This window comes from Nycticebus coucang, chromosome 1, assembly GCF_027406575.1.
Source record: "Nycticebus coucang isolate mNycCou1 chromosome 1, mNycCou1.pri, whole genome shotgun sequence".
NCBI lineage: Eukaryota > Metazoa > Chordata > Mammalia > Primates > Lorisidae > Nycticebus > Nycticebus coucang.
The window spans coordinates 147,189,559-147,214,040 of NC_069780.1; the positions used below are offsets into that span (position 1 = coordinate 147,189,559).

General features: G+C 41.0%; 1 protein-coding gene and 1 pseudogene across 1 annotated transcript in view; one reads left to right on the top strand and one right to left on the bottom strand.

Moving 5' to 3' along the window:
• Window positions 1-290: 290 nt before the first annotated feature.
• DEPDC1B (DEP domain containing 1B) overlaps window positions 291-24,482 on the top strand; it is a 164,262-nt gene continuing 140,070 nt past the window's right edge. The window contains exons 1-2 of the mRNA XM_053590185.1: window positions 291-410; window positions 19,872-20,137. Of these exons, the coding sequence (XP_053446160.1) occupies window positions 363-410; window positions 19,872-20,137 (314 nt within the window). The 5' untranslated portion in view covers window positions 291-362. The remainder of the gene's footprint in view (window positions 411-19,871; window positions 20,138-24,482) is intronic.
• On the bottom strand, window positions 15,901-16,184 carry LOC128584984 (leydig cell tumor 10 kDa protein homolog; annotated as a pseudogene).

A 24,482-nucleotide genomic window follows, 5' to 3' on the forward strand; every position in this document is an offset into this window, starting at 1 on the left:
TACACACTTGGAGCGATCTGGTCGGAGAAAGCCTGTGTGCGTCGGCAGCGGGGGAAGTCCGGGAAGCGAGCCAGGCGGCTCTAGACCTACTCGTGCACGGTCAGTCACACCCGCCCTGGCGCGTGCGCGTGGTGGGGCTTCCAGGAGCCACCGACTTCTCCCCTGAATAATATTGCCCCTTAAGCTACCTGGCTGGCGGCGGTCTCCCAGGAGACTCCAGCCCATCCCCGTGTAGTTCCGGTCACGTGCCACAGCGGCATCCAATCAGGATCCGGAAGCTGCAGGCTCGCGATTCAAACTGCCCAGCCGCCGGCTCGCAGCGATCGGCGCTGGCGCGGGTGCGGCGCAGCTGCCGGCCGGCCATGGAGCACGGCATCGTCGGGCCGGGGCCATACCGGGCCACTAGGCTGGTGAGTGGGCTGCGGGGCTGGGCGGAGCCACCGGCACCCCGACCCCAGGCCTGCCGGCGGATAGGGTACTTGTGGGTCTCGCTTCCGCGGAGCAGTCTGGTCTGGATATGGAGGCGGACGTATGTCCGCCCTTTAAGGGACCAGGCTCTAAGAAGGGCTCACTGGGCCTGGAGCCCAGCGGGTCGGGAGGGTGTAACTTCGTCTCTGAGATGTTGGCTGCATTCTTGGCAATAAATGGCGCCCCTCCATTTAAATCCCTCGAAAACCACCAGGACCATTCGCCCTTTGACCTCCGGAATCTTATTTTTGTTATAGTAATAATAAATTCTTTCTTTAAGAGATGGGGTCTCGCTATGTTGCCCAGGCTGGCTTCGAACTCCTGAGCTCAAGAGTTCTTTCTGCCTCAGCCTTTAGAGTAGATGGGCTACAGGTGTGTGTGGCGCCGGGCTTGCTTTCTTTTCCGTTCATTTTTATTTATTCATTATTTTTTGGTCCTTAGGAATCTAACACCTGAATGTGGTAAAGGAAATGCCGGTCAGTAACCTGAGGGCTACCCCGCCCCCTGTAATGCTCACCCTTTGCGGCCATTCAGGCTGGGCGTGTCTCCTTCCTGAGTACTCTTAGTAACACTTGACAAAGGGTTCTTCTAACCGTGCTCAGCCCTGAAGTGGATCGCCTTGGCCACGTTTGCCACCCCTGGCATTTCTATTTCTGTCAGCACCTACCTAAATTTTTCTTTCTTTCTTTCTTTTTTTTTTTTTGAGATAGAATCTCACTCAGTTGCCCAGGCTAGGGTACTATGGTATCAGCTTAGCTCACAGCAACCTCAAACTCCTGGGCTCAAACGATCTTCCTGCCTCAGCCTCCAGAGTATCTAGGACTACTGCTGCCAGTTTTTCTATTTTTATAGAGATGGAGGTTCCCTCTTGCTCGGGCTTGAACTCATGACCTCAAGTGATCTTCCTAGCTTAGCCTCCCAGAGTGCTAGGATTACAGACGTGAGCCACTGGGCACCTGGCCTGGTCTAATGGTCCTGGGTGCTGTCTTTTCTGGGGAAAAAAGCTTGGGTACTCAGAGTGTACTTGGTCTGCTTTATTATCTGGATAAGTCATTTTAGTGTTTTCTGCCTCAAAGGATTACTATAAAGGTATAAAGAGTGATAATTTGGTATTGTGAGGCAAGTTTTTAGAGGACTTTGTATGGATATGTAGTGATAATCAATCAACCTCTTCTGATTTCATCTGAGCTGGGAATTGGTCTCATTGCTCTAGGCCAGGTGTCCTCAAACTTTTAAAACAGGGAGCCAATTCACTGTCCCTCAGACCATTGGAGGGCCGGACTATAGTTTAAAAAAAAAAAAACTACGAACAAATTCCTGTGCACACTGCACATATCTTATTTTGAAGTAAAAAACAAAACAGGAACAAATACAATTCACACCGCTTCATGTGGCCCGCGGGCTGCAGTTTGAGGACGCCTGCTCTAGGCATTCCCAGAAAAAGATGGGGAGTAACATTAAATCTCTCACTCAACTGTGAAAGAGGTTAGGACTTTGGGATACAGATAATATAGATTCTTTTTTTTTTCTAGAGCTGGCCACAATGTGGTCAGTAGGGCCAAGCTAAGGCCACTTCAGGAAGGAGAAATCACGGGTGGGGTTGATGGTTCTTTTTTTGTTTGGCTCATAAGACCACTTTGAGAATCTGGTAAGGATTACAGATCCTCTTCACAGAAACATGCACATGCCAAATGCTCATGAAATTTTATATATGATTTCAGGGGACTTGGGGGAATTTGTGTGACTTTTTGTGTGACCAAATCCCATTCAGTTTAAAACAACAGCTATTTGCTGATGATTCTGTGGGTCAGCAATCTGGGCAGGACTCAGATCAGTGATTTTTCTGTTGGGGTCACTTTTGTGCCACAGTCATTGCTTGAGACTGGATGGTGTAAGATGGCCACTTGAGTTGGTTCGGGTTGTTGCCTGGGCCAAGTATAGACAGCTTAGCCCAGCTGTCTTTACATAGTGGTCTTGTGGTTCCAGCCTAGCATGGCTAAATGAAGGTTTCAATTTGTGACTTTTTGTTCTGATTTCATTGGTGAAAGCAAGTCAAACAGCTAAGTCTGGACTCTAGAAATTCACCTCCACTTATTATTTTTTTTTTTAGAGACAGAGCCTCACTTTATCGCCTTCAGTAGAGTGCCATGGCGTCACACAGCTCACAGCAACCTCCAACTCCTGGGCTTAGGCGATTCTCTTGCCTCAGCCTCCTGAGTAGCTGGGACTACAGGTGCCCGCCACAACGCCCGACTATTTTTTGTTTTTATATGGGGCTTGTGCCCTACTCACTGAGCCACAGGCGCTGCCCAACACCTCCACTTCTTGAAAAGCAAAGTGTGTGAGAAAACTTAACTGTACTCATCTTAGGAAACAATCTGCTATAGACACTCAGAATGATCATTTAAGAAAAATTCAACAAATGTAAGTTTGAATTTTCTTTTGGGCTAGCTGCCAAGAGGTATGGATGGTGTGGCAGGGAACAAATTGGGTTTTAAAAAAATGTTTTCATGGCTAGATACGGTGGCTCACACCGTAGCACTCTGGGAGGCCAAGGCAGGTGGATTGCTTGAGCTCAGGAGTTCGAGACCAGCCTGAGCAAGAGCAGGACGTTGTGATGGGCACCTGTAATCCCAGCTACTTGGGATGCTGAGGCAAGAGAATCACTGGAGCCCAAGAATTTGAAGTTGCTGTGAGCAACTACATGGGGAGTAGTCTACTTCATTCAGTTTTCTGTTTCTTTACTCTACACAATCTAGAATAGTCTTTCTCCTTTTTATTCAGCATTAACAAATGTGAAAAGTTGCTGTGAGTAGTTTAACTGGGGAGATAGGGTGAGACTATTTCTAACAAAAACAAAAAACAAACAAACAAAAAAATGTTTTCTTATCTGCTTCCATTTCACAATTGCCTGAGCCGTTTAAAACCTTCAAGGCTGGCGGCGCCTGTGGCTCAGTCGGTAAGGCGCCGGCCCCATATACCGAGGGTGGCGGGTTCAAACCCAGCCCTGGCCAAACTGCAACCAAAAAATAGCCGGGCGTTGTGGCGGGTGCCTGTAGTCCCAGCTGCTCGGGAGGCTGAGGCCAGAGAATCGCTTAAGCCCAGGAGTTGGAGGTTGCTGTGAGCTGTGCGAGGCCACGGCACTCTACCGAGGGCAATAAAGTGAGACTCAGTCTCTACAAAAAAAAAAAAAAAAAAAAACCTTCAAGGCTATTGGGATGAGGTGGAGGTTGTGATCAAAGACTTTCACAAACTTTTACTTTGCTTTGGGGAGAGAAAATAAAGACATTTGACTTCCCCACCAATATACTCATAGCATTCATGCAAGGGAAAATATAGCAAGGGTCTGGATGTTGCTGTAATTAGTCCTTATTTCTCTCTTGCCTTCAACTAAATATGTAAATTAATCATAATTAGAACCGTTTTAAATCTCATATTCACAGAATTGTATGTGATGCCTTTTTAAATGGATGCATTGGGCCCATGTATAGACACTGCTGGATTCTGAGTCACATTAAAATATACAAGGAATTTATAAAAGAAAGTGTTCTCTGCCATCTAGAAGACTTCAGTTCCCCAGGAAATTATATTCAAGCCAAGTTTAGACTGATCCAATTAAGTAGAAAAATTATGTGGATAATTATTATATTTCAGAAATATAATAATTAGAGTAAGATTTGGAAAATGAAGCAATAACTGATTTGTTTTTTTTAAAGCGAGGATTCCTGACATCAGTGATTGTAGCTGACATTTAAAGATGCTTTTCCCCATTATAAAGTCTGTCAAGATTCCCAGTTTAATTCAGTTTCAATTTTAATCTTTTACAGGTAAATTATGAAGCTTGTGACTGGTCCTTTATCTACCCTAGTTGGCCTTTCCTCCCCCTCCCCCTAGCATACTATTGCCTTCTGTTTTCACCATCAGCCTCCGGCGGCACCTGTGGCTCAGTGGGTAAGGGCCCTGGCCCCATATACTGAGGGTGGCGGTTTCGAACCAGCCAAACTGCAACAAAAAAATAGCTGGGCGTTGTGGTGGATGCCTGTAGTCCCAGCTACTCGGGAGGCTGAGGCAAGAGAATCGCCTAAGCCCAGAAGTTGGAGATTGCTGTGTAGCTGTGACTCCACGGCACTCTACCAAGGGCGATAAAGTGAGACTGTGTCTCTGAAAAAAAACAAAAACAAAATAACCAGCCTCATCCTAATCTTTCTGCAGGAAAAGCTTGGGGAAAATCTATGGAACACAAAAACTAGGCCTTTACTTCCTTTATTCATGGCTCACTATAGTTTCTCAAAGCATGTACAGTTACATTTTCTAAGGCACCAAAGTCTTATTTGAAAATAATATTTTATGGATTAGGTAAATTTTTATGGCAAAAATCAAATGAAAGACTCAATTTGTGATGAATATGGAAGCTAATTAGCTATTTATATATCTTCATTGAAACCACTTTCATTTATATAATTCATATATAAATAGTTCATTAAATTGAAGAGAATGAAAAGTTCTTTTTCTAAAAACTGCTTAAATCTACTAATCTTTGAACTTATTCTGAGACATCTATTAATATATGGCCTGATGCAACTGGCAAACTTTAAAAGGCATAGCTGCCCTTGACGCTGAGAGCTAAAATGGCAAGGTCACACAGCAAGTATGTGGCAAGTACAAGTAGATCTAGAATTAATTGTCACTGAACTTCCAGACCAGTACTCTTTATCACACCGTTATATTTTTGGTACTAAGAAGGAAGGAAATGGAATAGCCTGAAGAAAAGAATGTCCAGCAAGCACAATTTTTATGTTAATAATTTGCCTCATGATGTTAAGCAAAAATAATTGTTATTCTTTTTCCCTTAAACTAGGAGTCTGAAATTAATAAGTAAAACAAACAATGTTTTTTTTTTTTTTGGACACAGAGTTTCAAGTTGTCACCCTGGGTAGACTGCCCTGCCATCACAGCTCATAGCAACCTCCAACTCCTGGGCTTAGGCAATTCTCTTGCCTCAGCCTCCCGAGTAGCTGGGACTACAGGCACCCGCCATAACACCCAGCTATTTTTTGGTTGCAGCCGTCATTGTTTGGCAGGCCCAGGCTGGATTAGAACCTGCCTGTTCAGGTGTATGTGGCTAGTACCTTAGCCACTTGAGCCATAGGCGCCGAGCCCAAACAATGTTTTTTAAGTTACACACAAAAAATCTGTTTTGTCTCATTTGCTATAAAAATGATCCCTTCAAATATAAAGTCATGAAAATAATACATTCTCGGTTATTTGTTGAAATAGGATATTTTGGATATTTTCTTTATCAATGTGACTGAGGATGATATACTGATAATATGATGATAAATAATCTTGTTTAAATATAGTGTTTTTTTTTCTGAGCAGAGTAGCCAAATAACAACTTGATTATATTTGGAAATAAGATAGAACAGAGACCAAGGTCCTCACTGAGCTTTGAAAATCGCCTGTGGCTCAGTGAGTAGGGCTCCGGCCCCATATGCCGAGGGTGGCGGGTTCAAACCCAGCCCCGGCCGAACTGCAACAAAAAAATAGCCGGGCGTTGTGGCGGGCGCCTGTAGTCCCAGCTGCTCGGGAGGCTGAGGCAAGAGAATCGCGTAAGCCCAAGAGTTAGAGGTTGCTGTGAGACGTGTGACGCCACGGCACTCTACCGGAGGGCGGTACAGTGAGACTCTGTCTCTACAAAAAAAAAAAAAAGAAAATCTAAAGTGTCTTATGTATTAAGTAAATATAGTACAGAATGATAAATGCCATTCAAAATCAAAATAAGTAAATTCAAAATTTACTTATAAATTCTCTTGTTAGAAAGAGATATGAGCCCTTGATAAGGATTTTTTGTTTTTTTTTTTTTTTGAGGCAGAGTTGCACTATATTGCCCTTGGTAGAGTGCTGTGGCGTCACAGCTCAGAGCAACCTCCAACTCTTAGGCTTAAGTGATTCTTTTGCCTTAGGCTCCCAAGTAGCTGGGGCTACAGGTGCTCCCCACAACACCCGGCTATTTTTAGAGATAGGGTTTCACTCAGTGGGATACAAACAGAATCAAGAGAGTTCAGAAACAGTCATGAAAAGTAATATGTAAGGTAACTTAATATTATTTCAGTTGTTTTCAGTAGTTAGAAAAGCATGGTATAATTTGCTTTCCACATAGAAAAGTAAAAAGTTAGAAATCTCCTTCCCTCTCTCTGTTTTTTTTTTAAAGACAGAGTCTCACTTTATTGCCTCCCTCAATAGAGTGCTGTGGCGTCACAGCTCATAGCAACCTCCAATTCCTGAGCTTAGGCCATTCTCTTGCCTTAGCCTCTCAAGTAGCTGGGACTACAGGTGCCCACCACAATACCCGGCGGTTTTTTTGTTGCAGTTTGGCTGGGGCCAGGTTTGAACCCGCCACCCTCAATATATGGGGCCAGCGCCCTACCCACTGAGCCACAGGCACTGCCCGATCTTCCTCCCTCTCATCATAAAAATTTCCAGTTAAAGATTGAAATATTCGGAAAGAAACTCTAAAATATTAAAACATAATTTTGATAAATATTTTTAATATTAAAGGGTGGAGAAGCTTAATTAAGAAGGTAAATCCTGAAGCCACAAAGAAAAGGAAAATATGTTTATTTCCTTAAAACAGTATCTTTAGCCAGGTTCAGTGGCTCAGGCCTATAATCCTAGCACTCTGGGAGATGGAGGCGGGTGGATTGCTTGAGCCCAGGAGACTAGCCTGAGCAAAAATAGCTGTGTGTTGTGGCAGCTGCCTATAGTTCCAGCTACTTGGGAGGCAAGAGGATCATTTAAGCCCAAGAGTTTGAGGCTGGTGTGAGCTGACTCCAGGGCTTTTTACTGAAGGTGACAAAGTGAGACTCTGTCTCAAGAAAATCCCAAAAGAAACAACAACAAAAAACTCCAGTATCTTTATCAACAAAACTATTGCATAGCTAGAGGCCATATGAAGTTGATAGTCTAAGAGAAAATATTCCTAACATGTATGAGAGATCAATAGAAATATGGCAAATCTCAATCTCAGAAGAAGAAATGAATATGACTAAAGGTGAAGATAGGAAAGTGCAAAAACAATATGGATATATCATTTCTTTTACACAGATTAGCAGAAATGAAAAGAATGATAACATCTCTTGCTGGCCAAAGGATAAGGGATACATTGTTGGTAGGACTGTGAATTGGTATAACTGATTTAAATATGTTTATTCTTTTAAAATACATAAACGCTTTGGTACTTTAGGTTTTATGAAAAAGGATACACTTATAGCATGTTTGTAGAAAATGAAAGTGGAAACAACATGAATGCCCATTAGCAAATGGTTGACGTAATTATGAAACGTTAGCAAATGGTTGACGTAATTATGAAACGTTCTTAAGAATGGGCTAGATCTGCAGGTATTGACACAGAGGGATATCTTATGATATGTTAGGTGCCAAAGCAAGTTGTACAATAATGTCTACATTGTGATTGGTCACATTTCTCAAAAAGGAGGCAAACAACACGTGAACAGATAGGGGAAAAATTCTATATGTGTGTCTATATATTTGATAGATATATTGGACTGGAGAGAGAGATACAGACTCTTTTGTGTATACTTCTGTATTTAATTTGTTTCTATGGGCATTATAACTTCTATAATTAAAAGAACAAGTAGAACTGCTAGACCAGCCTGGTTAGTCAGCAGATATATTTAGTCATATTTGGAAAGGTTATGTTTGTGTAATGCATAAAGTATTATGCATTTAGCAGACTCACTTGATGATGATTCTGATCAATCAACATAAATTAATGAAAATCTTTTATATACCCCTCAGCCCACATAATTGATCATGACTTTTTGGTGCAATTATGTTAATAAGAAATGAAAGCTAGGTGTCTACAGAGCATTTAAAAAAAAAATCAGTGATTGAAAGTACATGAAACTTGTTTAAAAGTATGTTAATGTTCATAGGTACTTGGTATGGTGACCACTTGAAGTCCATAGGACAGAATTCTAGATCTGATTCTCAGACTAAGTATCAGGATGACATTTGCCGAGTTGTGTATCCTGCTAGGGTCTTGATTTTTGTCCCAGAGATTTTTTTTAGTTCTAGTATAGATGGAACCCTAGAGTTTGTTTTAAGAGCTTATTCCATAAATTTAAATGTTATCCTTTTTTCTTTTTTTTTTGTAGAGACAGTCTCACTTTATTGCCCTCGGTAGAGTGCCGTGGTGTCACACAGCTCACAGCAACCTCCAGCTCTTAGGCTTAAGTGATTCTCTTGCCTCAGCCTCCCAGTAGCTGGGACTACAGGCACCCTTCACAATGCCTGGCTATTTTTTTGTTGCATTTTGGTCGGAGCTGGGTTTAAACCCACCACCCTCGGTATATGGGGCTGGGGTCCTACCCATTGAGCCATAGGTGCCGCCCTGTTATCCTTATGTTTGACTAATACTTTTATCTTTTACTAAGGACTTTCATAGCCATGATCTTTTTTTTTTTAAACTTTATTCAAATTAATATGAGGGCACAATATTTAGGTTACATTGTTCTCACTTGCAGGGCAAAGTTCCATTTGTAGAAGAGCCCCTCACCTAGGGGGTGTGTTATACACCCTCACAATGTGCACATTAGGTGAGATCCCACCTCATGCCCTCTCTCCACCATACATCCTCCCCACTCATTTCCCTCTATCCCAAATTGGACTATAATAGTGTTTTATTCTTAGGAACATTAATTATGTATTGATTTCATATTAGTGTGGAGTACATTGGATATTCATCTTTCCATTCTTGCGGTACTTTACTAAGATGAATGTATTTCAACTCCAGGTAAATGTAAAAGATATAAGAAAGTTTTTTTTTTTTTTTTTGAGACAGAGACTCAAGCTGTCACCCTGGGTAGAGTGCTGTGGCATCATAGCTCATGGCAACCTCCAACTCTTCGTCTTAAGCGATTCTCCTGCCTGAGCCTCCCAAGCAGCTGGGACTATAGGCGCCCACCATAATGCCCGGCTATTTTTTGGTTGCAGCTGTCATTGTTGTTTGGCAGGCCCTGGGCTGGATTTGAACCCGCCAGCTCAGGTGAATATAGCTGGTGCCTTAGCTGCTTGAGCCACAGGTGCCGAGCTGAGAGTTTTTTTTTTAAGTTTATTCAAATTAATATGAGGGTACAATATTTACATCTTTTTTAATGGCTGCATAATATTCCATGGTATACATATGCCACAGTTTGTTCATCCATGCATGGGTTGATGGGCACTTAAGTTGCTTTCACGACTTGGCAATTATGAATTGAGCTGCAATAAACATTCTAGTGCGAATGTCTTTGAGGTAAAATGATTTATGTTATTCTGGGTAGATACCTAGTAATGGGATTGCAAGGTCAAATGGAAGGTCTACATTTAGATGAGAGGTTGCTAGCATTTTATGGTTGAGGGTGATCACAACATGAGGAACTGTATTAAAGGGTTGCGGCATTAGGAAGGTTGAGAACCACTGATAGATCTTTGAGGATTCTCCATACTTCTGTCCAAAAGGGCTGTATTTGTCATCCCACCAGCAGTGTAGAAGTGTTCCCCTCTCTCCACAGCCACTCCAGCACATAGCCATGATTTTGTTTGATTTCTCAGTAACCTTGTGAGGTAGGTGGATAAGTAGAGAAGTTAAATCAACATTCATGGACTCTATGAGCTTTTTGGGGTACTATTCATTATTTAGTTCTATCCACTTTGCCCTGCTTTTCTTGTTTATTTTATTTATTATTTATTGATTTTTTTTTTTTTTTTGCCGTTTTTGGCCAGGGCCAGGTTTGAACACGCCACCTCTGGTATTTGGGGCTGGTGCCCTACTCCTTTGAGCCACAGGTGCAGCCTGCTTTTCTCTCTCTCTCTCTCTCTCTTTTTTTTTTTTAAATTATAAAAGACCAAAAACATTCACAGCAGTTTTATTAATAATAACTCCAAACTGGAAACAACCCAAATATCCATCAACGTGTGAATGGATAAACAAACCGAGGTATATTATTGCAGTAGAATACTACTAAGCAATAGAAAGGAAATGAACTATTGATGTCAGTAACATGGGTACTCAGAGAAGCCAGACAGAAAAGTATACCTACTCTTTGGTCAGATTTTTATGAAATTCTAAAACAGGCAAAACTAATTGATGGTGACAGAAAGCAGATCAGTGGTTGGTTAGGGTCACGGTTAAAAATAGGGATTCGGGATGGAGGGAGGGGGGTGGGGCCTTAGTGTGTGTCACACTTTATGGGGGCAAGACATGATTGCAAGAGGGACTTTACCTAACAATTGCAATCAGTGTAACTGGCTTATTGTACCCTTAATGAATCCCCAACAATAAAAAAAAAAAAAAAATAGGGATTCATTGGGGTGACAAAAATGTTCTAAATTTTAATTGGAAATATGCTTTTCTTGTTTGTTTATATTCTTTCTTCATCTCCTCACTTGGTTTCTGCCCTCCAACCTCTTTCCTCTTCTCCACATCCAATTTATATTGCTGTCAGCCAGTTCATATTTATCAACATTCAGGATAGTAATCTACAGTTATGGATTGCTCTTAAAGAGGGTTTATTTTTGTTTTTCTTTTGAGACAGGATCTGTTGTCCAGGCCAAAGTACAGTGGTGCAAAGTACAGTCCAACTCTTGGGCTCAAGCAATCCTCCCACCTTATGCTAGGACAACAGTTGCATACTACCAAGCTCGGCAGTCGTTTTATTTGTTGTGGAGATGGTGTTCCACTATGTTGTGCAGGCTGGTCTCCGTCTCTTGGCACCAAGCAGTCCCTCCACCCCTCCAAAGTTCTGAGATTATGAGCCACCACACCCAGCCAAGGAAGGTTTTAATATCTAAGTATGTGTATATATGTGTGTGTGTTTTTTTTTTAGACTAAATTTATTTTTATTTTTTTAGAAATGGAGTATCCCTATGTTGCCCATGCTTGTCTCGAACTCATGGCCTCAAGGAATCCTCCCATCTCAGCCACTAAAGTAGTTGGGGTTACAGGCATAGCCACCATGTTTGGCTGTTTTTAGGTTTTAATTAAGCGTAACTTAAAAGCACACCAATTGTAAGTGTACAATTCAATAAATTTTTATTTATTTACTTTTTTTAAAGACAGTTTCATTTTGTTGCCCTAGGTAGAGTGCTGGGACGTCACAGCTCACAGCAACCTGTAGCTCTTGGGCTTAGGCAATTCTCTTGCCTCAGCCTCCCCACTAGCTGGGACTACAGGTGCCTGCCACAATGCCTGGCTATTTTTTTGTTGCAGTTTGGCCAGGGCTGGGTTCAAACCTGCCATCCTCAGTATATGGGTCTGGTGCCCTACTCACGAGCCACAGGCGCCGCCCAATAAATTTTTATAAAGTGAACATCCATATAACCAACACTCAGATCATAAATTGTACATCCTGGAAGTTTCCCTGCCTTCTTTCAGGCTCTACCTCCACATGAAAGTAACCACTATCATGATTTTAAAAACCATGGTTTCATTTGGCTAATTTATAAATAGAATAATTTACTATTTATATTCATTTCTAGTCTCTTTATCTCAGTATTACATTTCTGAGATATAACTATTTTATTACACATAGCAGTAATTTATTTTCATTGTATTCCATTTCATGAATATATCATAAATTATCTATTCTTATGTTGATGGACATTGGGGTACACTGTGAACAGTGCACTTCAACATACTGATGTCAAGTCTTTTGGGTAAATAGCCTGTAATGAAATTGCTGGAACTGCTTATCTTTTTCATTTTAGCCATTCTGATAGGCATGCTGTAATATTAACTTATAGACTTCTTTTGCATTTCATTGATAATTAATTAGGTGTAGCACTTTTATATTTGTTGTAGATCTTTTTTGTGATCTATTTTTTGCTGGTGTATCTTTTTTTATTTGCATTTTTTGTTTTGTTTTAGAAATTCCGGGTATATTATTTTGTTCTATGGCTTGCCTTGTTTTTGTATGTGTTTTTAAGAAATTTCAAAAAGATTTTGAATCTGGACCAATTTAATTTGGAACATGGCTTATAACAATGTCAAAGGAAGTAGAAGGATTAATATAGTTAAGAACAAAAACCTGGGCTGGGTGCAGTGGCTTATGCCTGTAATCCCAGCACTCTGGGAGCCTGAGGCAGGAGGATAGCTTGAGCTCAAGAGTTGATATCAGACTGAGCAAGAGGGAGACTGCGTTTCTACTAAAAATAGAAAAATTATTTGGGTATTGTGAGCCTGTAGTACCCTCTGCTTGGGAATCTGAGACAGGAAGTTTGCTGGAAGCCAGACGTTTGAGGTTGCTGTTAGCTAGGCTGATGCCATGACACGCTAGCCTGGACAATAAAGTGAGACTTGCCCCCCCCACCCCCACCCCAACAAAACAAAACGAACAAAAAGCTGTTTGAATTTGGCCAGGAGAGACCTGATTGGTAAAGCAGAGTTAAATTTCATGAGCTTAGGAAGTGGGTTTAAAAAAGTAGAAAACGTGGGCGGCGCCTATGGCTCAGTTGGTAAGGTGCTGGCCCCATATACCGAGGGTGGCGGGTTCAAACCCGGCCCCGGCCAAACTGCAACCAAAAAATAGCTGGGCGTTGTGGCGGGCGCCTGTAGTCCCAGCTACTCGGGAGGCTGAGGCAAGAGAATCGCTTAAGCCCAGGAGTTGGAGGTTGCTGTGAGCTGTGTGAGGCCACAGCACTCTACCGAGGGCCATAAGGTGAGACTCTGTCTTTACAAAAAAAAAAAAAAAAGTAGAAAATGTTAAAGACAAAGTAAGCATTTGCTTATTGAAAACTAGTGTGGGCTGTGTACTATGTTACACACCTAGGATGCATGTATGCAGAAACTCAAGTACCTGCTGTTGTATACTCAGGAATTGCTAGTGTGGCTGAGAAGGTTGACCATTGAAGACAGCAGAGAAATGGAACGATAGTTGCATAGGTGGATGCAGTTAGAGTATGAGGAGAAACTGGCAAAAAAGGTCCTGATCAGAGGGGCTTAACCTGTATTAGGCAAAACAAAATAAACCAGTATTAGGCAAAACAAAATAAAACCAAAACTCTCTGAGATCAGAAATAGAGTTGAAAGAAAAAAAAATTTTTATGGTTTTTAATAGGAGCAGAGGTGAGAAATAAAAGGTTCAGAGTTTGTGAAGTGATATACTTGACAGAGAAGAGAGTGAGTGGCTTGGTGCTTCAGTGGTTAGGGTGCTGGCCACATACACTGGGGCTGGCAGATTCAAACCCAGCCTGGGCCTAAACAACAATGGACAACTATAACAAAAAAATAGCCGGATGTGTGGTGGGCACCTGTAGTCCCAGCTACTTGGGAGGCTGAGGCAAGAGAATCACTTAGGTTGCTGTGAGCTGTGATGCTATCGCACTCTACCAAAGGTGACATAGAGATACTCTTGTTTCAAGAAAGAGAAGAGATTATGGTTATAAGAATGTGACTGTGACTTTTGAGGACTTTCAGGAAGACTGGAGGGAAGTTTAGATTCATACAAGGATGGCAAAATAATTCTGTAGGAAGAAATTTCATATGTGAACGTATTGTTTAATCTAGGATGGCTGACAAGATGTGGTTGTGTGGATTTATTTTTAAAGGAATATGTTCTGCAAATTTTTAATCGTCATGTCAAGAAGTGACATACCAAGTGAACTGTAAATCTAGGTGTGAGTTTGGATGCCTTTGGCTTGGTACACAATAGTCTTCTTAGTTTTCTTACATAAAAAGACACTAATTCTAAACTTGCCAGGTCCTTTTTCTAATTGCTGTTATTAAAATACCACAGTGTGTTAAGAGTTTGAGGAAGAATTGATTGAAGTGTGGCCTATCCATAAAACAGAATGTTGGCAAGAGAGGGAGATAGATGTATGTAGAAGGTAGGGCAATTAAGTTTGTGAACTCATCCTAGAAAAAGTGCTTCCTACTCCATTGCTGAATATCACCATGGTCACCCTTGAGGTACTCCTCTTGGGAAGCTATGCACAGATGACAGCACCTAGTCCACCCTTCAAAGCAATTTTGGAACTCTCTTTTTCTGGAATGGCCATCAGAGAAGTGTGGTATGAGGTCTGACATTTATATTCGTGAACTCATGCTAAGAAGGGCTACATACCTCATTGCTGAATATTACTACAGTCACCAGATGGCCCAGGGGAATGCTTTGAAGGTGACTGCAGTGCTATTCAGCAATGAGATATGTAGCATTTTTTGTAAAATGTGTTTGAGAACTTAATTGTCCGACTTCTTCTATTGACATAGTAGGTACCCAGTAGATATTTTTTAGATGAAAGAAGAGAAAAATGTTTAATATAAAAATAAGTGGGGGACATAAAGTGCAGAACATTATATGGAGGCTGGAGAAAAACAGATATACTTTATCAGTATTATATGTTTATTACTAAGAATGTTTTTGGCATTGTATACTAAGTTATTAAAAAGTAATTTCTTTATTCTCACCTGCGAATATTGTTCCTTATATTATACATCCAAAAAACCTGTATTCCCTGTTTTGCTTCCAGAAGTAACACATAATCATTATAAATAACAATTTGTAGAAATAAAAGTTGTCTATATTCCTACCTCAGAAAGATTGATTTTTTAAATCATTTGTTGTATATTCTTTTAGCTTTTTATATGCTACTAAAGTAGATAGCATCAGATTATGCATACTGTGTTTTACCTTTTCCTCTATCTTATAACTGTCTCTATCTAGAGGGGTGTCCAACCTGTGGCATGGGGGACACATGTAGATTATTTGAGGACTGTTTTGCTTATCTGTGTTGTTATACAAATAGCATATATTGCAAAAGGTATGCAGGGACCTTTCCTTTTTCTCATCAACTTTTGTTAGTGTTTGTGTATTTAATGTGTGGCCCAAGACAACTTTTCCAATGTGGGGCAGAAAAGAAAAAAGGTTGGACATCCCTGACTGAGGTATTGATAGAATTCTGTTTTATGGGTATTCCAAACTTTAATCAACTTATATTCAATTCTGATTTGTCTGCTTATAAACAGTGTACCAAAGACTCTTTATGCTTTTAAAAAATACCCCAGTTTATTAAATATAATTCAACATAATTAAAATCAAATTCCATTTGTAAATGCTTTTTATTTTTATTTATTTATTTTTAAGGGGAATAAAACCAGGTTTATTGCTCAGGGTTAAACCTGTAAAGAGACAGGACCTGGGGCAAGGGGACTGAGGAAGTTGGTGGCTGTATGTTTTTGGTTATCAGTGGGTTCTCAGAACCCTGGAATCTACTGATCACCTGCTCATGGGCCAGACCCCCACCAAAGTTCTAGGTACAGGGTAGCACTGAGGACAGGGGTCCTCTTCCCCTTGGTGAGGCTGCAGGGTCATCTGCAAGGTTGGAGCATGATGGTGGGGGGTGCAGTGTTGACCTCTGCTGTGGCCGGTACCCTTAAGTCTTAGTGGAGGAGGCATTTGTCCCCTTCTTCTTGGCTGGGGCCTTCAACAGGCCAGCTTCTTAGGCTGCGGGCTTTCATCAACCAGATCTTGTTCAATCTTCTTCAGGATCCTGACATCCAGGGTCTTCTTGAGCTTTTGCTGCTGCACAAATGCACGCCTTCTTAGGAGTGATAACACGATCGCCTTTCCTCGGCCCTGGTTCTGGTCAGAGGTCGCTGCTGCAGTCTTACTCGTTGTGGGTTTGTGACCCTGGAACTTGAGCTGCCTCTGCTCCATGACCTGGCACGCACCTGAAGAGGTGGTGCTGTCGCTTTTTAATTCTTATATCTATGCTTCTATATGGTGAAGTGAAAGTAGAATGGCTAAATAAAAAGAAATCAAATTTTTGAAAAGCATTTGTGGAGTACTTGCTAGATTCTTTTCTGGAGCTAGCGTTATAACCATATAGAGATGAGACTTGTTTCCCCTTTAACATTTTTTATTTTCAGCAGGAAGTAGAACATGGATTTTAGACTCAAGATATAGGTTTGGATATAGAAATTGATTCTACCACCTTGTGTATTTTGGAGTCAATTCCTTAATTTCTGAAAGATGGTTTTATTATGAGGATTACATGTATATAAAGACACAGTGAGACCTGTAGTCCCAGCTACTTGGGAGGCAGAGGCAAGAGAATCGCTTAAGCCCAAGAGTTGGAGGTTGCTGTGAGCTGTGACGCCAGGGCACTCTACCCAGGGTGACATAGTGAGACTCTGTCTGAAAAAAAAAAAAGGCACTATGGAGGGCGGCGCCTATGGCTCAAAGGAGTAGGGTGTTGGCCCCATATGCCGGAGGTGGTGGGTTTAGGCCGAGCCCCGGCCAAAAACTGCAAAAAACCCCAAAAAACTATATATATGTATGTATATAGGACACAATGGGGAGAAAAGTTTGGAACATATATCTAGTTAGTCCAAAGGAGAGTCACTTATTCACATGTTTATATTTTAGAAGCAGAGACTTCAGGCAAGAGCGTTTGATGGGGTGGGATACTTCTGAGGGATGCCAGGAATATCCTTGTTATTCCCCTTGGTGTCTCTGGCATAGGACTGTGGAGAGGCTTTAATTGTTTTTATATAGTGCGCGTCCTCCAGCACTTGCAGCATGTATCTGCTCCCTCTTCCCCCTGCTAGCTAACTGGTAGGATGCTGAATGTGTTAGTGCTGTGTCCATAAAAGTTCCAGTAAGAACCAAATGAGTCAGCTTCTTTGTTTTTGGCCTGTCTGCTTCCTGATTTTCTGCTCACTGATGCAACTTTATGCACACATAAGGAGGAAGAAGCTGAGTTGTCAGGAAGTTTTTGGAAAGTGACATCTGCTTTTTGTCTTCAAGGATGCTGTAAGACATGGTAGCTTTTGTGCCTCCTCAGGGGTATCTTGAGTTAGAAGAAAACTGCTCATTTTTTGAGTATTTATCATATGTGAGCTCTGTGCTTGGCACCAGTAAAAGGCAGAACTGGGATTTGAACCCAGGTGTAACTCCATACCTCATGTTTTCACCGTTCTTCAGGGATTGATTTCTGTCCTAGTGAAGTGGTGCAGAGTTTCTTCACTTCAAGGTCAGGATCGTTGTGTTAAGAGCATTGCTAACCATATATTACAGTGAGTATGTACTCAGTCTGACAACAGTGTTTTCTTAAAAGGTTCCTAAATCAAGTGTAAGCAGTGGAGTGTCTATCTTGTGAATTTAAAGTGGGTTGAATCAGTGTGTGGTATGCTGTTTCTTAGCTGGCTGAGTACAACACACACCTCTTTGTTTTAATTTCCATGATTTTTGACTCCCCCAAATCTGAAATTTTCTGAGTTTCTGGGGCCATGTTTTTGTTTCGTCAGATTTCTACAGAAAAGCATTAACTGCATTAAAGGCACGTTTTTTATTTTATTTTTTTTTTGAGACAGAGTCTCACTATGTAGCCCTTGGTAGAATGCTGTGGCGTCCCAGCTCACAGCAACCTCCAACTCTTGGGCTTAAGTGATTCTCTTGCCTCATCCTCCCAAGTAGCTGGGACTACAGGCACCCGCCACAATGCCCAGCTATTATTATTATTATTATTATTTTTTTTTTTTTTGTAGAGACAGAGTCTCACTTTATGGCCCTTGGTAGAGTGCTGTGGCATCACACAGCTCACAGCAACCTCCAACTCCTGGGCTTAAGCGATTCTCTTGCCTTGGCCTCCTGAGTAGCTGGGACTACAGGCGCCCACCACAATGCCCGTTTTTTTTTGTTGTTGTTGTTGCAGTTTGCCCGGGGCCTGGTTTGAACCCGCCACCTTCGGTATATGGGGCCAGTGTCCTACCAACTGAACCACAGGCACCGCCCCCGCCCGGCCATTTTTTGTTGCAGTTGTCATTGTTGTTTAGCTGGCCTGGGCTGGGTTTGAACCCGCCAGCCTTGGTGTATGTGGCTGGTGCTGTAACCACTGTGCTATGGGCACCGAGCCCAAAGGCACAATTTTATCATTGAAGGCTGGACTAAATCTGGTCAATGCATTATCCATTGAGGGGGGCTTTTCAGTATATTTGCTCAGCTCTGACAGTCATACCCATCCAAACAATAAATTTAACAACAGGGATACTATAATAGCTAAGATTTATTTAGTACTGCTTACTGATAGACACTGGACAGGCTTCATAGATAGTAGCTCATCTAGTCTTTGTAAAAGCTCTGCTGTGGGGTGCCTTTACAGCTGGAGAAATGGCGGCCTAACTAGCACTTCTGTGTCGTATCTCTGGGTTCTTTGAAATGAACCTCAGAATAAGGTTGTGTTTTAAAACTAGTAATTTTTTTTAATTAAAAAACTTTATCCAAATTAATATGAGGGTACAACGTTTAGATTACATTGTTCTCACTTCCAGGGTAAAGTTCCATTTGTAGGGAGCGTGTTATAGTTTTAAACTAGTATTATATATTATTTGAGGTGTCTAATATCTATTCTTCAAACGGCTTGTTTTGCATATAAGCAAAAACTGGGTGTTTACTTTTAAAAGGTTTATCTTTGTGGTCTTGAACCATTAGGCACTGCATTTATTATTTTATGTGCTCTCTCCTTTTTCCATATAATGCCTTTCACATGAATACAATCTATAAATATTTGCTGAATGAAGTAAAGTCATATTTTGCATGGGACCCATAAGTGAATTATGCATAAAGGGCTTAGTTTTAACAATTATCATATGCTTTTTCATTTATGTAAAAATCTGTCAATAGAGCAACTTGATAGCAGTTTCTTCAATGACTATTTCTTTTTATTTATTTATTTATTTTTGAGATACTCTCAAGCTGTCACCCTGGGTAGAGTGCTGTAATGACACAGCTCACAGCAACCTCAAACTCTGGGGGTTTAAGCTATTCTCTTGCCTCAGCCTCCCAAGTAGCTGGAACTACAGGTGCCTGCCACATGCCTGGCTATTTTTGTCGTTGTTGTTGTTGTTGCAGTTGTCATTGTTGTTTAGCTGGCCCTGGCTGGATTCGAACCTGCCAGCCTTGGTGTATGTGACTGGCACCCTACCCATTGAGCAGCTACAGGAGCCACCTCAATGACTATTTCTTAAATGAAGAAATGATAAACCAGCCTTGAAATAGTTGCATTTTCCTTAGACTTTTTTCTATCAATATATTTTTATTTTAATTGTGATAAAATGTAGATATTATAAAACTATTTTAACCATTTTTAAGCACGTAGTTCAATGGCATTAAGTACATTCACATTGTTGTACAACCATAACCACGATCCATTTTTCAAAACTGTTTTTTTCAAGATTGTCAAGAAAACATTCACAAGGCTCCTTTTATTTTGCAAGGCTTCATATATTCAAGCGGTTTTTTTTTTTAAGTGGAAAAATCACATTCATTGGTTTAAATATTTGGGATGCAATCATCTTTTAAAAGGTCGATTGGTTGATCAGTGTGGTTCTCGTTTCCTCCTAGTGGAACGAGACCGTGGAGCTTTTCCGTGCGAGGATGCCCTTACGGAGGCATCGCTGTCGTTTCAAGAGTTACGAGCATTGCTTCACGGCGGTCGAGGCTGTGGACTGGCTGCATGAGCTGCTGAGGTGCAGTCAGAACTTCGGCCCGGAAGTGACTCGCAAACAAACAGTCCAGCTGCTAAAAAAGTTCCTGAAAAATCATGTTATTGAAGACATCAAGGGAAAGTGGGGTCAGGAGGATTTTGAAGACAACCGTCACTTATACAGGTAACAGCGGCATGTAAACCCTGAAGGGGAGAGCCGAGGGCATGCCTGGGTCTGCTCTGAGCCTGCTCTGTCAAGGGGAATTTGCCTTGTTCGTTGAAGTGATGCTTCTGTCTGTGATTTGTTGAGGGGAGGACTGAATGTGTTGTTAGAGGTAACTGCAGGTTTTTCTTGGCTCTTTAGAGCTATTTTTGGTTGCAATGATTGTTTGTGAAGAAATCTTCCTGCCTCTTGCTCACCTGGGAGGATGACAGCAATGACTTTACTCCTCTTAGAGAATCTGCAAAGGGGAAACAGTAGTTGAGACAAGTGGCTTTGAGCAGAGAATTCTTTGTCTCCCTCTTGGACTAGCTGCTGAGAAAGGCAGAGCAGGGTGAGGGTGGATGCGCTACAGAACAGATATTGCTGTACATTTACACTCTAACTTCCTCGTGGAGTTTGTCAGCAGCCTCTTGCGTCTAAATAACAAGATTGTCATCTGAGTAATTAGTCATCTTTCTATTTGGTGATTATTTCTGGCTCTGATGAGCCAACTTTTAGGATCTTAGTGATCTCAACCTATTCTGAGATGTTTGTGCTTATTAGCCTCAGACAGTGGAAATTCTAGCCCAGGTTTGATGTACCACACTGCATTGGGGATTCTTAAGTGATTATTTCTCTTGGGAAACTAATTGCTTGTATCCCATCAAGATTTAGCTAGACCACTTCTGAAAGATTGTCTGGATGGGTAATTCCCAATCTGTTTTATTTTTCCCCAAATTAGGTACCTCTCATAGAGTCTCTTGAGATTTTATGAGTCCTCAGAAGAGTAAAATCAGAGCATATTCCAGTAGCTGACCATGTGGCACTGTTTGCCAAGACCCCTGTTTCACTTCAATATTAAGACTTAATCATGTATTCCCTTTTAAAACATAGTATACACAAGACAGATTAAATTCATTCATTAAATGATTATTTCCCTCCAGTTTCTCTAGTAGAATATTTGTGAGTCATAAATGGAGCAAGGTTTTCTTTCGTTATTTACCACCTGAAAGTTCATTATGGTTTTCCATTTTCCTTGAGTGGGAGTTCTGTAAGTTAACCACTGACTTTTGCCAGTTGCCTAAATTAATCTGGGATTCGATCCATTGAGACATGTAAATCATTTGCTAAGGTGCCCGTGCCTTGAATTGAGAGTGAACTAATAATGTGCAGCCAGCTGTTGCACATATGCAGGCTTCCATTGCTGGTTCTCAAGATCATCACTGTCACATGCCAGTGCTCCAGGAAAGAACATCATGCCCCCCCCACCTGCCGGATCTCCGCCTGTTTTCCCTAGGTGACGAGCACTACTGCCAGTTACCAAGGCAGAGAAGGGAGAGCATGAACTGATTTGAAAATAAATAGAGGGTCAATGAGGTGGCAAAATTCAGAAACAAACTTTTAAATATCAAGCTTTGTGGAAGAGGAGCCCTTAAAAAGTTATTTTTATTTCTTTCCTTTTTAGCTGACATGGAATAATTTTAAGTATTGGGTGGTGCCTGTGGCTCAGTCGGTAAGGCACCGGCCCCATATACCGAGGGTGGCAGGTTCAAACCCGGCCCCGGCCAAACTGCAACCAAAAAAAAAAAAAAAAAAATAGCCGGGCATTGTGGCGGGCTCCTGTAGTCCCACCTACTTGGGAGGCTGAAGCAAGAGAATCGCTTAAGCCCAGGAGTTGGAGGTTGCTGTGAGCTGTGTGATGCCATGGCACTCTACCGAGGGCCATAAAGTGAGACTCTGTCTCTACAAAAAAAAAAAAAAATTTAAGTATTTATGGAGTATAGAATGACATACACATGTGTACAGTGTATTTTTTTTTAAATTTCAGATTAATATGAGGGTACAAATGATTAGGTTATAATGTTTGCATTTGTTAGGTAAGGTCCTTGTTGTTGTTGTGTCCCACACCCAGGACGTGTGCCACGTACTCTTACACTGTGCCCATTAAGTGGGGGTACAGCAATCTCCCTTCTTCCTCCCTCCCTCAACTTGAATGAATTGTATTTTTCTCTTGTGTAGGTGTGTATTAGTTCATCTACTGACTTTGTATTAGTATTGAGTCATTGGATACTTGCTTTTCCATTCTTGTGATACTTTATTAAGAAGAATGTGTTTCAATTCCATCCAGGTTAATACAAAAGATGTAACATCTCCATCTTTTCTTATGGCTGAATAGTATTCCATGGTATATATATAATACGGCTTGTTAATGGGTACTTAGGTTGTTTCCACATCTTGGTGATTTTAAATTGAGCTGTGATAAACAATCTAGCACAAATGTCCTTATGATAAAATTATTTTTTTTCTTCTGGGTAGATACCTAGTAATGGGATTGCAGGATCAAATGGAAGGTCTATTTTGAGTTCTTTGGGGATTCTCCATACTTCTTTCCAGAGAAGCTGTATTAGTTTGCAGGTCCACCAGCAGTGTAAAAGTGTTCCCTTCTCTCCACATCCACAGAAGCATTTACAGCTTTGGGACTTTGTGATGTGAGCTGTTTTCACTGGGGTTAAGTGATATCTCAGGGTGATTTTGATTTGCATTTCTCTGATGATTAGGAACCAGGAGCATTTTTTGTGTGTGTGTTGGTCATTCGTTTGTCTTCTTCAGAGGAGGTTCTGTTCATCTCTCTTGCCCAGTGATAGATGGGATTGTTTGCTCTCATGTATGCAGTGTATAATGATCAAATCAAGTAATTATGATATCCATCACTGTAAACATTTATCATTTTTTGTCTTGGGAACATTTAAAATCCTCTCTTCTAGCTTTTTGAACATGAAGTATTGACAGCATTTGCCTATAGCGCTGCAGAACACTAGAGCTTACTCCTCCTGCATAGCTGTTAATTTTATATTCCTTAACCAGCCTCTTCCTGTTCTCTCCCTTTACCTTTTCCTCTAATAGCCATAATTCTACCCTCTTCTATCCTCTACTTCCATGAGCTCAATTTGTTTTTTTAGCTCTCACATATGGGGAGAGAACATGGTATTTATTTTTCTGTGCCTGAATTGTTTCACTTAACATGATGTTGTCGGGTTCATCTATGTTGCTGGAATGACAGGATTTCATTCTTTTTCATACCTAAAGAGTATCTCATTGTGTATTTGTACCACGTTTTCTTTACTGATTCATGCTTTGATGGGCATTTAAGCTGCTTCTATATCTTGGTGATTGTGAATAGTGAGTGCTACGGTGCAGATATCTCTTTGATATACTGATTTCTTTTCCTTTGGATAAATAACCCAGTTATTGGGATTACCGGATCATATTAGATTTTTTGAGAAACCTCCATTCTATTTCCTATAATGGCTATACTAATTTATATTCCCACCAACACTGTATGTTTTCCCTTTTCTCCACATTCTTATCAGCGTTTGTTATTTTTTTGTCTTTTTGATAATAGCCATTCTAACTGGGGTGAGATGGTATCTCAGTGTGGTTTGTAAAGATAGGGTCTTGCTATGTTGCTCAGGCTGGCCTCAAACTCCTGCCCTCAAGGGATTCTCCTGCCTTGGTCTCCCTAAATGCTAGGATTACAGGTGTGAATGACCGTGCCTGGCCACATTTAGATCTTTGAGCTGATTTTTGTATATAATGAGAGTTGTGTGTCTAGTTTTGTTTTCTGCATATGAACATCCAGTTTTCCCAGCACTATTTATTGAAGAGGGTGTCTTTTCCCCAATGTATGTTCTTGGCAGCGTTGTAGAAATCAGTTGGCAGTAACTATGTGGATTTATTTTGAGGTTCTCCATTTGGTTACATTGCTCTATGTCTGTGTTTATGCCAGTATGGAAAATACATGATAAATTGGATTTCACCAAAATGAAATAGTTTTACTCTCTGAAAGACCCTATTGAGAAGACAAGATACAGACTGAGAGAAATTATTTGCAAACCATGTACATGACAATGGAGTGGTATCAAGAATATATAAAGAACTCATAAACTCAATAGTAAGAAAACAACTCAAGACATATAGTTGGCGGATGAGTACTTGAAAAGATGTTTAACATAGTAAGCATTAGGGAAATGCAAATTAAAATCATGATGAAATACAACAGCATATCTATTAGCATGGTTAAGATAAAAATGCTGACAATATCAAGCACTGGTGAGGATGCAGCGCAGTTGGAAATCTCATACATTGCTGGTAAGAAGCCTAGACTTGTAGTCTCCCTGGAAAACAGTTTGACAGTTTCTTATGAAGTTACTGAGTACATTGACTATAGGACTCAGCATTCCTCCTCCTGGGTATTTACCCTAGAGTAATAAAAACTTAACGTTCACATAAAAACTTGTAAGTGCATATTTATAGATTGCCAATAACT